Source organism: Staurois parvus, unplaced genomic scaffold (assembly GCF_062004578.1).
Source record: "Staurois parvus isolate SC_StPar_1 unplaced genomic scaffold, SC_StPar_1.0 ptg000452l, whole genome shotgun sequence".
NCBI lineage: Eukaryota > Metazoa > Chordata > Amphibia > Anura > Ranidae > Staurois > Staurois parvus.
In genome coordinates, this window is record NW_028318248.1 from 755,572 (window position 1) to 768,938 (window position 13,367).

The 13,367-nt window shown below is 42.4% G+C and overlaps 1 protein-coding gene across 2 annotated transcripts in view; it reads left to right on the forward strand.

Annotated features, from left to right (window-relative positions):
- The window catches only part of HIPK2 (homeodomain interacting protein kinase 2), a 106,601-nt gene that overhangs the window by 71,783 nt on the left and 21,451 nt on the right, over positions 1–13,367 (forward strand). The window contains exons 5-11 of one of the 2 annotated variants that reach the window (XM_089688722.1): positions 1,448–1,534; positions 2,433–2,617; positions 4,655–4,817; positions 4,904–5,030; positions 5,423–5,544; positions 9,052–9,194; positions 9,823–9,999. In XM_089688722.1, coding sequence (XP_089544848.1) covers positions 1,448–1,534; positions 2,433–2,617; positions 4,655–4,817; positions 4,904–5,030; positions 5,423–5,544; positions 9,052–9,194; positions 9,823–9,999 — 1,004 coding nt within the window. Of the gene's footprint in view, positions 1–1,447; positions 1,535–2,432; positions 2,618–4,654; positions 4,818–4,903; positions 5,031–5,422; positions 5,545–9,051; positions 9,195–9,822; positions 10,033–13,367 lie in introns of both variants that reach the window. The other variant, XM_089688721.1, reaches the window with a different exon arrangement.

The following is a 13,367-nucleotide window of genomic DNA, read 5'->3' on the forward strand; positions in this document are numbered from 1 at the left end:
GCCACCTAACAGTGCCAGTCAGTACCGCCTATCAGTGCCAGTCAGTGCCGCTTATCAGTGCCACCTTTCAGTGCCCATCAGTGATGCCTGTCAATGCCCATCAGTGCCACCTACCAGTGCCTCCTCATCAGTGCCCATCACTGCAGCCTCATTAGCGTACATCAGTAAAGGAGAAAAATCACCTATTTACAAAATTTTATAACAAAAACTAAGAAAAAAACTTTATTTTTTTTTAAATTTTCAGTGGTTTTTGGTTTGTTTAAGAAAAAATAAAAAACCCAGAGGTGATTAAATACCACCAAAAGAAAGCTCTATCTGTCTCAAAAAAATTATAAAAATTTCATATGGGTACAGTGTTGCATGACCGCGCAATTGTCATTCAAAGTGTGACAGCGCTGAAAGCTGGAAATTGGCCTGGGCAGGAAGGGGGTATAAGTGCCCAGTAGGCAAGTGGTTAAAAAAATTCAGCTTTGTCTTCAAAGCAGGACAAAATGGGGGGGGGGGGGACTGATGCGTCAGGAGAAATGGAGGGTCTTTGTGCTTAGTGGGGAGAGTTGGGGGGTCCTGGTGCTTACTGGGGGGATATGGGGGGTCTTGGTTCTTAGTAGGGAGAAATGGGAGGATATGGGTGCTTAGTAGGGAAAGATGGGGGGTCTTGATGATTTGTAGGGGGAAATGGATGGTCCTGCTGCTTTGTGAGGGGGGAAATGGGGGGGTTTTGGTGTTTAGTGGGGGAGATAGGGGTCCTGGTGCTTATTGGGGGCATTTCCAGTCTGTGGGGAAGGGTGGGGGGCACTGGTGCTCAATACCTGGCTGCTTCATTCATCTGGAATGCTGTAGAAGAATAATACCCTTTCCATTTTTTTTGTCTGCTGATTTTTCTCGTCTAAACGACCGCCGGGGATACCAGTGCAGTGATAGCTCAGATGATCTCACAAAGAGGCAAAAGCAAAAGAAAACATCCTCTACTCACTTCACTGCCAGGCTCTGACTGATAACTCATCTAATGCAGAGCCCAGCAGAGGAACCCAGTGGTGGAAGTCTACCTTTGCTGCCGCTTTTTGTTTACTTGGCTGAGCTGCTACTGCATTGGCATCCCTGGGATCCCTCCAGACCACAGGAGCAGTGATGCCCCTGTCATTTCTCATCAGCGGTGGCGCCCCCCCCTTTCCCTCAATGTGGACACCCAGGGCCCTCTGGATGAAAAGATGGGGACCCCCAAGCCCAGGGAATATGAGTTACCACCTGTGGAGCCACTTAAACTAAGGGATGTGCCGGTTTTGTCTCCCTGGTGCTGTGTTTACAACACAGATCTCTCTCCTGTCGCTTGCTCTGGCTGATATGTAATAAATGTTTGCTTTTGGGTTTGATACCGCTTTAAATAATAAGATACTTAATACAAAATGCTTCCATGTTTTATTGTTTTGTCCTGCTTTTTTTGTGCTAGACCCCAGAGGATCACGAATCAGAGACCGGCATTAAATCCAAAGAAGCTAGAAAGTACATTTTTAACTGCTTGGATGACATGGCACAGGTAAGGACAAGTACAGGGTGGTTGGGCTGTGTAGGTTTCTGCATAAGTCTTTGCATTTTCTGTTTGTTCAGTAATGTGAAGCCATTACACTTACAACTTTCAGTATCATTCTATTGCCTTTCAATGATCACGCAATATCATCCCAAGACAGTCACCACTTAATTGTCCGTAAAGGATGACATCACCATATTGACACCTATCAGTATTTTGGCCCTAACCTTAGCAATTATGGTATTTAGGATGACCATTTTTCCATTTTTGGTTGGGCTGTGTAGGTTTATGCTTATGTCTTTACATTTTCTGTTTGTTCAGTAATGTGAAGCCATTACACTAATAACTTTCGGTGTCACTCTATTACCTTTCAGTGATCAAACAATATCATCCAACTGACAGTCACCACTGCATTGTCCATAAAGGATGACATCATCATTTTGCCACCTATCAGTATTTTGTCCTTTACTCTAGCAATTATGGTTTTTAGGATGACCATTTTTGCAGCAATTCTAGCTTAGTCAGTTTGGGTCTTCCATTTATGACAAAATGTTGTATAGTGTGGGGAAGGGTTAGGACCTTTGGCAGCTTTTTATTGCTGCTTGTGTACCCCATAAGGAGATTTCCCTTCACTTCTCTTGTGATCATTGGGAAAAGAAGGGAGGGGAAAATCTCTCCAATGGGGACAAAGACGGCAATAAGAACCTTTGATACGTGTTGGTAGAGTTCTGGACCCAAAGATATGAAACATAGGGCTTGAAATCCAGATTTCAGAGACAGCTCCCAAAGCAGGGTTAGCTTGGGGTTCTTTACCAATAAGAATCTTACAAAGATTCAAACATTCTCACTTTTATCCAAAGATGTCTTGAGATGCATTATAACTGACCATCATCTTTACATTCCACAGGTGAACATGACTTCAGATCTAGAAGGCAGTGACATGCTTGTAGAGAAGGCGGACAGACGAGAGTTCATTGACCTGCTGAAGAAAATGCTGACCATCGATGCGGATAAGAGAATAACCCCTATCGAGACCCTCAACCATCCGTTTGTCACCATGACCCATCTCCTGGATTTTCCACACAGCTCTCAGTACGGCCTCTTGCTGGTGTCTACTATAGGGGCATAGACATTAGAGGGCTGGGGTGGGTGGAGGTGGGTGGTACATTGTGGTTAAAAGGAATCATCTGGCTGGGCTTGCCTATGACTTAGCACAATAGTATCTGAACTTGTGCATTAGTTTTAGTTGGGAAAATTTATGAGTGTCCACTAAAAAAGTGAACAAAGTTGGTACAAAATTATAATTTTAAGTGCTTAGGTTCTACTGAAAAGTTAAGGTTAAATAGGTTATAGGCTCTATGACCCTTTTTTTTTCCCTGCCAAACACATTAACTATGCAAGGTCCATCACACAACCACACATCTACCTGTTCCTAGTAACACCTAAGATGCTGCCTCATCTTCAGGGTAATACATTTAATCCTAGGTCCACTGACTAGGCATGTCTGTTGAGGTCTTGGGACCCCCATAGACATCCTAGTCGCTCTATAAAGCTGGATAGTAGTCATTTAGATTTTTTGATTACTAAATCCAGAGAGTGCAAAATCTGGTGCAGCTGTGCATGGTAGTCAATCAGCTTCTAAGTTCAGCCTGTTCAATTAAGCTTTGACCACAAAAAATGGCAGCTGATTGGTTTCTTTGCAGAGGTGCAGCAGATTTTGCACTCTTCAGTTTTAGTGAATCAACCCCATTTTGTCTATAAAAAATATTAGAGATGGGCTTTGTCTTATCTGTTGGCAGGCCTTAACAGCTAGGCTCTTACAATAGATAGGGTCAGATTGTAATGGTGTATTTAGTAACAGTAGATGGTCTTTAAAGTGGTTCTAAAAGTACAAGGTTTTTTTTTTATTTAATGCACTAAGGTAAAAAAAACCTTCAGCATGCAGCTGCCCCCTCAGCCCCCTCACCCCCCTTATACTTACCTGAGCCTGATCTAAATGCAACGATGTGCACAAGAGCAGGGGCTCTATTGGCTCTCTCTCCCATTGGACACCGAGGCAACAGCATGAACCATTGGCTCCTGCTGCTGTCAGCGACAGCCAGTGAGGAGGGAGGGGGTGGGGCTGAGCCATGCTTTGTGTGTCAATGGACACACAGAGCCGACTCAGGACAAGCATGCACGAGTGCCTCCAGAGCACTGGGGCTCTCAGCAGGAGGGAGGAGCCAGGAGCGCCAGCAGGGGACCCGAGAAGAAGAGGATTGGGGCTGCTCTGTGCAAAACCATTACATATAGTAGATAAGTTATGATATGTTTGTTATTTTTTAAAAAATTGCCTTTAGAATCGCTTTAATGCTAGAGCTTTGTATTTCTAGAGGATATTCTGTATTACCACACAAGCTTTAATACAGGGGTCTCCAAACTGTGGCTCTCCAGCTGTTGAAGTACTACAAGTCCCATCATGCCTCTGCCTCTGGGAGTCTTTCCTGTGGCTGTCAGAGTCTTGCAAGGCCTCATGGGACTTGCAGTTCCTCAACACCTGGAGGGCCGTAGTTTGGAGACCCCTGCTTTAATAGATCGGGTCAGACTGTTATAATATGTTTATATGTTTTGTTCTAGTAGATAGGCTTTAATGCTAGAGCTCTATTGTGATCTCAGGAGATTTTCTGCATTATTACACAGACTTTGATAGAGCGCTCAGACTGGATGACAAACAGTATATTGAATATGCTTTAATGCTAGAGCTTTTTATGTTGTAAACTTATATTCTATATTATTACACCAGCTTTAATAGACAAGTTCAAATTGTAATGATATATCTTGAATATACGTTAATGCTGGAGCTATTTCATGTTCTTAGGATATATTCTAGATCACATACAAGCTTTAATAGATAGGCTCTAATGACAGACATTTTCTATCTGCATTCTTGGGCAGAGTTCTTTCTGCAGCTTTCTTCTTCCTCATGTGGTTACATGTTCATTCAGTAATTTTGCATTTTTCTCCATTTTTCTTCCTTTCCCACCTATTCTCCCACCTGTGTCTACAAATTCCCTGCTCTCCCCTTCCCTCCTTCCCCACTGCCTTTTTCTGTCTTGCCCCTGCTCTTGCCCTTCCCCTATGTCTTTGCAGTGTAAAGTCCTGTTTCCAGAACATGGAGATCTGTAAGAGACGAGTGAACATGTATGACACTGTGAACCACAGCAAAACGCCCTTCATCACGCATGTGGCGCCCAGCACTTCCACTAACCTCACTATGACCTTCAACAACCATCTGAACACTGTGCACAGCCAGGTGAGGCATGTCTTGTGAGACTTGTGACTACTCTCACCCTTGGGGAAATGTTATTAGGGCTCTAACCTGCTGTTGTCTTCCATCAGCCCACTGCTGCATCCATGGCAGCCGTTGCCCAGAGGAGCATGCCCCTACAAACTGGAACCACACAGATCTGTGCCCGTCCTGATCCCTTTCAGCAGGCTCTCATTGTCTGCCCGCCTGCCTTCCAAGGTAAGGACTCAATTAGCACCACTAGTGGAAGCTTAAAGGAAATGAAAGGGTCTGTGGTCCCTATATGCCACCAAGATTTCAAGAGGTCCCTTATCCTCCCAGGGCAGTATGATGGCTTGTTGGTTAGTGCTGTGGCTGGCAGTACTGGGGTTCTGGGTGCAGTTCCTGCCAGGAACATCTGTATGCAGTTTTTATATGCTCCCTATGTATGTGTGGGTCGGATGTGAGCAGTTCTGTGTTCTTCATTAGGCATTATATAATAGGTTGATGCTTTGGAAATTAAATAAACCATATAAACAGTTTATTAGCAAGGTCCCTGACTGCACACATGACCTCATTAAAGGACAAATTTCTCTGTGGGATGCATTAATCCTTTTCTTCTGTTTCACCAGGACTGCAGACATCTCCTTCCAAACATGGTGGCTACTCCGTGCGTATGGATAATACTGTGCCGCTGGTAACGCAGACCGCTGGGGCCCAAGCCCTGCAGATCCAGTCAGGACTCCTGACACAGGTATAGGCTGTCGATTTATTATGTCATTGCATAGAGCCTTAATGCAAAGGACAGAAGTCCTACCAATAAGATTTCAGATTCTTTTTCGGCAAGATGATTATCATTGGTTGGTATGGGTTAGTGCAATTATTAAATATTCCCAATTTAAAGAATAATTGTGCATTTGTGATCAAAATACAATTGAAGGGGTGGTGCGGTGGGACTGCTTTGAGTGTCTATTCCAGTGCAGCTCCACCACATAACAAGGCAAAATGCCATGTTCTTGGTGTGCCTAGTTCACACCACTGCATTGGGGTGGTGGGCAGGCGGTATGCACTGGAAAAAAGTACTGCATGCAGTATCTTTTTTCCAGTGCAGTGCGAGCTGATCCACCGACTGACACTGCGTGGCTGGCAATTGGACTTAAAGTGATTGTAATCCCTCACCTTGTAAAACAACCCATTCAGTAAAATGGAAAATAAAGGCAAAAAGTTTGTGTATACATATAAAAAAACATAAATACTTTATTTCTCCTTTTTCATCAGTAATAACATACCTTCTGTTTTCCGCTGCACAGAGAGCTGGGGAGGAGAAATGGCAGTACACTGATCTTCCAAGTGAAAGGCTGTTCGGGGAAGTTGGGGGGGAGAGGAGTATCAGGACAAGACTGATCTTTGAAAGAGAGCAGGCTGTGTTTCCAGCATAGCTACAAAACTGACCATAGTGTGTTCTGCTTAGTGTGGTCAGTTTTTAATAGGAAAGCAGAGGGACTAATTGGAACACCAGAGATTTCACACAAAGGAAACAATGAAAAGAGAACAGAATACTCTGCCATACAAGTACATGGTACAGTGGGCACATACTATAACAGGAATATGAAATCTAGGGTTTACATATTCTTTAAAGAAAAATGTGCATACAAACCAACCTTTTAAACCGCTCTTTGTATCCTGTGCACTCCAAAGGTTTGGTATTATGTAACCGGTTCTCTTTAAGATGGCACGTATGCAAAACTTGGTGTGCTTTCTTCACATTTTGCTGACTTCTCCCTGAGTGCTGTGACTAAAGTGCTGCCAGGCTCATCCACCTTACCAGCTGTTCAGTGTCTGCTACCCCTCTCTGCCAATCCCTCCACTGGCTTCCACTCGCCCAACGAATAAAATTCAAAATACTAACAACAACTTACAAAGCCATCCACAACTCTGCCCTCAGCTACATCACCAACCTGGTCTCAAAATATCAACCAAACCGCTCTCTTCGATCCTCCCAAGATCTTCTGCTCTCTAGTTCCCGTGTCACCTCCTCCCATGCTCACCTCCAGGTCTTCTCCTGAGTTTCTCCCATCCTATGGAATTCTCTACCCCAATCTGTCTGGCTATCTTCTAATCAATCCACTTTTAGACGATCCCTGAAAACCTTTCTCTTTAACCTCCCTGGCGGTATTCCGAGTGTAGATCGGGGTAACATTTCAGTACCACAAGCGGTATCCCCGAGCTACACTCGGGCTCACCATTTGGTGTTGCTCAGGGATTCCCTTCAGCGCTTACCTTGTCCTTCGCTCCCGCGATGTGTCCCCTGCAGCATCCCCGGCCATCTCCTCTGGCCGATGCCGGCATCCAGCTGCCGTGTTCCTGTCCCTGTGACGTCGGGACGTACGGGCGCCGGAACTGGTGGCAAATTTGAAAGTTTTAAAAAATGTCATTTTTTTTAAAAGGAATATTACATAGTAAAACATTGCTGTTTCAAAGCATTTCACATACATTTTGTCCCAACTGCTTTGTCCTGTGCCCTGCCTGTATTTTGACTGTTCTTTCTGCCTGGAAACTGAGAAAGGTCCATGGCGTTTAAAAAGCGTCCCTTTAGGTCAAAAGTGGTTTTAGACCAGCTAGAGAACAGCGATAGTAAATCAGAACCACTTGCAGAATTGAGTGATAATGATTCGTGGGGAAATTTGTCATCAGACACTGAAAACGATTCTGTGACTTTGCTCAGTGATGTGCAAACTTGGTGCTTTATTTCAAATTTCAGTGTTTTTGGTTTGATTATATTATTGAATTAAATTTATTATTATATTATTATTTTTTATGATTATTTATTATATTATAATTTATTATTTAGTGTTTCAAGTTTTATCCTACCCGGGATGTTTACTAGACTCTTGTTTGGACAGATTTCAGTAATTTATTCCTAAAAATTACAGCCTGCAATAAAAAAACTACATATTTCCATGCAAAATAATGGTAGCGCTTTCAGCACCAAAAATCTGAAATAATCATACCGCCAGGGAGGTTAAAGAAGTCTATCCTGCTTCTACCTAGTAAACCGCCATTTATTTCCTCCATCAGATCATCCCCTCCAGAGCTATTACCTTTTGTATCACTCAGCCCTTCCTCCTAGATTGTAAGTTCTAACGAGCAGGGCCCTCTGTTTCCTCTACTAAATTGTGTTGTAACTGTAATGTCTACCTTCATTTTGTAAAGCTCTGCGCAAACTGTTGGCGCTATATAAATCCTGTATAATAATGATAATAATAAAGTGGTGTTGAACTGTCCAATGCACAACAGTAATAAGCAAAGAAGGAAGGAGCCTGCAATGTCTGTACAGTAGTGACACTTCAGCTCCTGTCCATCTAAATGGTTCCCCCTAGTGGGCAGTCTGGAAAGCACCACGAGAACCTTAAAACCCACATTCAAGTCCATTGTACTGTGCCACTAATACCAGTTTGTGTCCACATCGAAATGATTTCTTTACTATTTAGAAAAACTAGTACATTTTCTGTTCTTCTTATCTGGTTATACTCTGTAATAATCTTCAACCAAAATACACATAAAATGCCTTTAGAAGTTTTATTACATTCAGCTATTCCAGTACAGACCAGAATTAAAAGGATCCAGGGTAATGAGAAGCTAGCAAGTATATTATATGATAGGGAGGATACATTTAAAGTGGACCTTTCAGTAACTTTACATGAATAACTCCTTTGACATATCACAATATACAGTAACAGTATACTTTTCCAGAAAAGATCCACCTTTTATTGTTTGCTGAAAAACCATCCCTTTTTTTGTTAAGTAAAAAACATAAAAACAGCTTGGGATTTTGCCCAAGCTGAGATGATGTTGGTAATCTGCTGAAGGTAAAAGGAAGCATTTTCTCAGTCTCTTCTCCCCCCCCCCTAGTGATTAGGCTGCAATATTGTAACTTTATAGCAAGTCACAAAGTGCAGGGGTTGATCTGTGTTAGAGATTTGTGAGCACAGCCATGATTCGCACAGGCATCAGGATTTACATGATTGTGTCATCTCCAAGCTGGCATCTCAGTCCAGGAAGTAGATGGTGACTCTGGATGATGCCTGAACAAAGATGGTGCTGTCTTTCTGAAGAGAAAACAGAGGAAGGCATTGTCAAGGGGAGTACGATGATTATGGAGTGCTGTACAAATTTGAACATTTTATATTGATATGTTTACAATATTATATTTTTGCTGGTTTAAAGTTCCTAAATAAACTTTTTTTCCTTCTTTTTGCAGCAGGCTTGGCCAAGTGGCACTCAGCAGATCCTTCTTCCACCGGCCTGGCAGCAGTTGGCAGGAGTGGCAGCCCACACATCTGTCCAGCATGCCACGGTCATCCCAGACAGCATGACGGGCACCCAGCAGCTGGCAGACTGGCGGTAAGTCTGGCCTATCATATCCATTGCTGGGGAGCATAATGTTTTGTTTTTAAGTTATACTCCAGACAGAAAGCTAAACTTCAAGTTAAAATACAAATGAGCAAACTAATTTACCTGCCCAAGAATTTGTCATTCTACCTAGTCAGTCCCCAAGAGGAAAACAATGATATTTGGTGACTTCACCCTCAAATCTATTCAAAACTAGAATTCTGAGTGCCTATTAAAATAGATTGATAGATAGATCAGATATAAAATATATTAGATAGACAGATAGATTAGATATTTAAATATATGTATTAGATAGATATAAAATAGATTTGGACAGATAGATTTGATAAATAAATATATGTGATAGGTAAATAGATACATTATGTAGATAAACAAAATATATTAGATATATAGATATACTGTAATTTAGATCTATAGATAGATATAGTACAGAAAGAAAGAGACATAGACATACAAAGTAGATATTTCAATTTATTTTAAAATGTATAATTAAATTTATGAGATAGATAGATTAGATAGATACATATATAGAATAGATGGATGTAATAGACAATGTTTTGGTGCGTATCCTGAGTAACTTTGTATCAGTCATTCTGATTGTGTTCTTTTCTGCCTCCAGGAACAGCCATGCCCACGGTGCCCACTACAACCCCATTATGCAGCAGCCGGCTCTCTTGGCTGGTCATGTGACCCTACCCTCAGCCCAGCCCCTAAATGTGGGCGTGGCTCATGTCATGAGACAACAGCCAACCAGTGCTTCCTCATCCCGCAAAAAACAGCACCACTCCTCAACCAGGTCAGCCGCCAGGCTGGTGGGAGGGGCTTATCGGTGAGAATGAACAACCTGATGGTGTCAATGGAATATGTCTGTTATAATAATGTTTAATTACCTCTAGCCAAGATTACTACTTTAAGTAAAACTCCAAAATGTATGTTTCCTATGTCATATATGTCATGTGTTTTGTCATATGTTTATTGCTGTCTGTGACCGCTTTGAGGAAGATTTGCACTCACTTCCTGTATAGGTGATGGTGGTTGCCAAGACAGATTTCTCCAATGGGGACACATACAGCAACTAAATACTTTAATATAACAGAATGGTGAAGGGGTTGAGCTTTTGTCCGGATTTTATTGCGGCCTACACTCCTGTTGGGTAGATGTTCCCTCATTTACCGTCCCATGGTGGGTCCTTACTTCTCACCTTCCACAGACTGTCCTAAACTCATACAAAGAAATGTTGATGGGTTGTCACCATTTGGAACTCAGATGCAGGCCGCAAAAAACCGCCACTGTGTCTGTGCCTCTAACATATGAAAAGGTGGTCGCACTCCGATGACGTCATCTCTAAAACGCTGTATTGAAAGCCAGACATGACACAGGAACGAAAGTCCCACATAAAGAATGCCCTTGATGAGGAGTTTTACAAAGAGCATCAGTAAGGGCAAATTTTAGATGGAACTGTCCTGTTTCCGGTGTCATATCTGGCTGTCAGTAAAGCTTCTTTGAGAGGTCATTGGAGTATTGGACTTTGACTGCCTTTTCATACTCTAACAAATAAAATAGTTTTAGTGGCAGTTCCATTTATTAGTATTTCACTGTCATATAAATGTACACTTCTGACCATTATACCTGCCAATTAGATTTTTATGATAGACAATGTCAGTGATGGGGATTTAAAGGGTTAGTTTACCTTTACAAAAAAAAGTGCCTACACCAAACTGCAGCTTTGACTAAGGTTGATTAATGCTCTTGCTATAGGTGCAGGCCATTTACATACCTCCCGGAGCCTACCTGAAAAACTCTCAGATGGCATCATCCCACCCTGCCTTGCTAGGATGCTGCTAAGACACTACCAGCCATCACTACTCACCCCACCATCAGAGGAGAGAGCTATCAAACCTACGTACATGTGTGGTCCGCTGTGTCCTCCATCGCAGCATCAGAGCTACTGCAGCAGTGGAGAGAGAGCATGTGAAGGGGTCTGAATTCACTGGGAGTATCTTAGCAACATCCTAGCAACAAGGCAGAGTGAGATGATGCCACCTCTATTTTTTGGCCAGGCGTAGGAATATATGTAAATCGCCAAGACCCATAGCAAGGGCATTACTCAACTCTGCCAAAGCTTCACAGTTTGCTTTTATCAACAGGCACCCCTTTACTGCATAGGCAGTTTTTTGTTAAAGGTGAACGTTGCCTTTAAGATCTATACTTTGACCTGCAAACATCTGGCTTGGCCATTCACAGCTGTCATGCACAATTTACTTCGTTGCAAAATGATAGACCTTTTCCAATATGTTTGGACATTTTTTTCAATGGCATGGCAGTTACAGTAAAGGTCATTTTCTATTATACATGCATATACAAGCTGTCTCTGGTCATCATTTCCATACCTTACAATCTGCTTTTATATTATGCCATGCTTTAGTGGCACTTAAACTAAACTAAAGAGCAGGCAATAAGCAAAGCCCAATTGAACGTTCACTAACCATTTAGCCACTGTGCTGCCCAATCACACACATTCAGAGGGGAGAGCAGGTGGAGGCTGCAATAGCCTATGGAGAGAAATGCATGGCTTAGAGAACATGCATCCTGTTTATTTTAAGTTGATCACGTTGGAAATATTGTATATGTTCTAACATTTGTTTCTGCCAGGGCTCCTGTATGCGTCAAATTTATTGTCAATTAACCTGTTTAACCAATATATTGCATCCAGTACTACAGCTGTGATTTTGAGTTGGGGGATTCTATAAAGTCACTTTAAAAATGTTGTTTTAGTAAAAGTATAACAGAGTTTGCAGTTATTATTTTATAAGAGGCCCGTTCGAGTCAAACCGGCACTTTTGAGTCTATATACTGTCAAGGAGTGGAAACTGCATTTATTTTTTTACATGCTCCCCTGCTACATTTATACACTTATCCCAGCGGTTAACTAATGCCTGGAATGTTTCCGCATAGAAAGATTTGTCAGTACGCCTGAACAATCCTAGGTCACCCTGCTTCACTTCGTCATCAGTGCTGAAATGCTGACCTCCGAGGAACTCTTAGGGGTTCAAACAGGTGGAATTCACTCAAAGCAAGTGTTTTGCTTTTTTTTTTTTACGTTTATGAAATAATGTGCCAGGTTTTGTCACATGTAATGATGCGATCCAGAAAATCCTGGCCCTCCCTGTCAAAATGCTCCTTCAACGCAGTGCAGACTTCAACTTTTCTGTGCCGGTCAAAAGCGGAAAGCTGTCTTGGTACCCAGCGTGCGCTAACTTTTTGAAAATGCAAATGTTCGTGAATGATTGTGTTCACCGTTCCCATAGAAAGAGTCGTCTCTTCTGCAATTTCATAACAGGTTATGCATTGATTATCTAGGATCAGGCATTCCACACACTGAATGTTTACAGGAATGACTGCTGTGGGCTGTGAACCACCATGGCTGGGATCGTTACTGATGGACGTACGGCCATCTTTGAAACATTTACACCATTCAGATGTCTTACTGCGTCTCATCCCCGTCTTCTGTAGATATCTGTGGGTTTTGTGCCTTCGCTCACAAGAAACATCATCATCACATGCTGTTCCATGCACACACTAACACTGTTGTCTGCCATCTTGATTAACAGTCTCTGGACTGGCCCGTGACCACATCTTCTATCAGTAATAGGACACACTTGCCACTTACTACTGCTTGTAGTACCGCCACACCAGCATCCCTTTTCACACCTGTAAAATTAAGTCCCGGTTTGACTTGAACGCTCCTCATATAAAACAAGACCATTTTGGATCAGCCATGTAATAAACTCTGAGCCCTAATAACATTCCTGGGCCCTCAGTGATAGGATATAAGGTGACTCCCCCCTTAAACAAGCCATACATTAAGCAATTTTGTTTTCTGAAACCACAATCCTCCCACAGCGGTATTATATTCTGACAGCGGGAGGTTTCCCAGCCAGAATACATAATATAATGATCACTGCCAGCTGCTATAGCCACCGGCAGTGATTGAACGAAAAAAAAAAAATGGACAGGTTGAAGTCGATCAAGTGACTGACATCAGTACAACCAGCTTACCAATACATGGATGGAAATTTGTCCAGTTCCTGCTGAATTTCGATCCATCCATGGCTGGCTTTAGTAGTGCTGGCTACCTATGGGTGAACTATAAAGGATTATTTC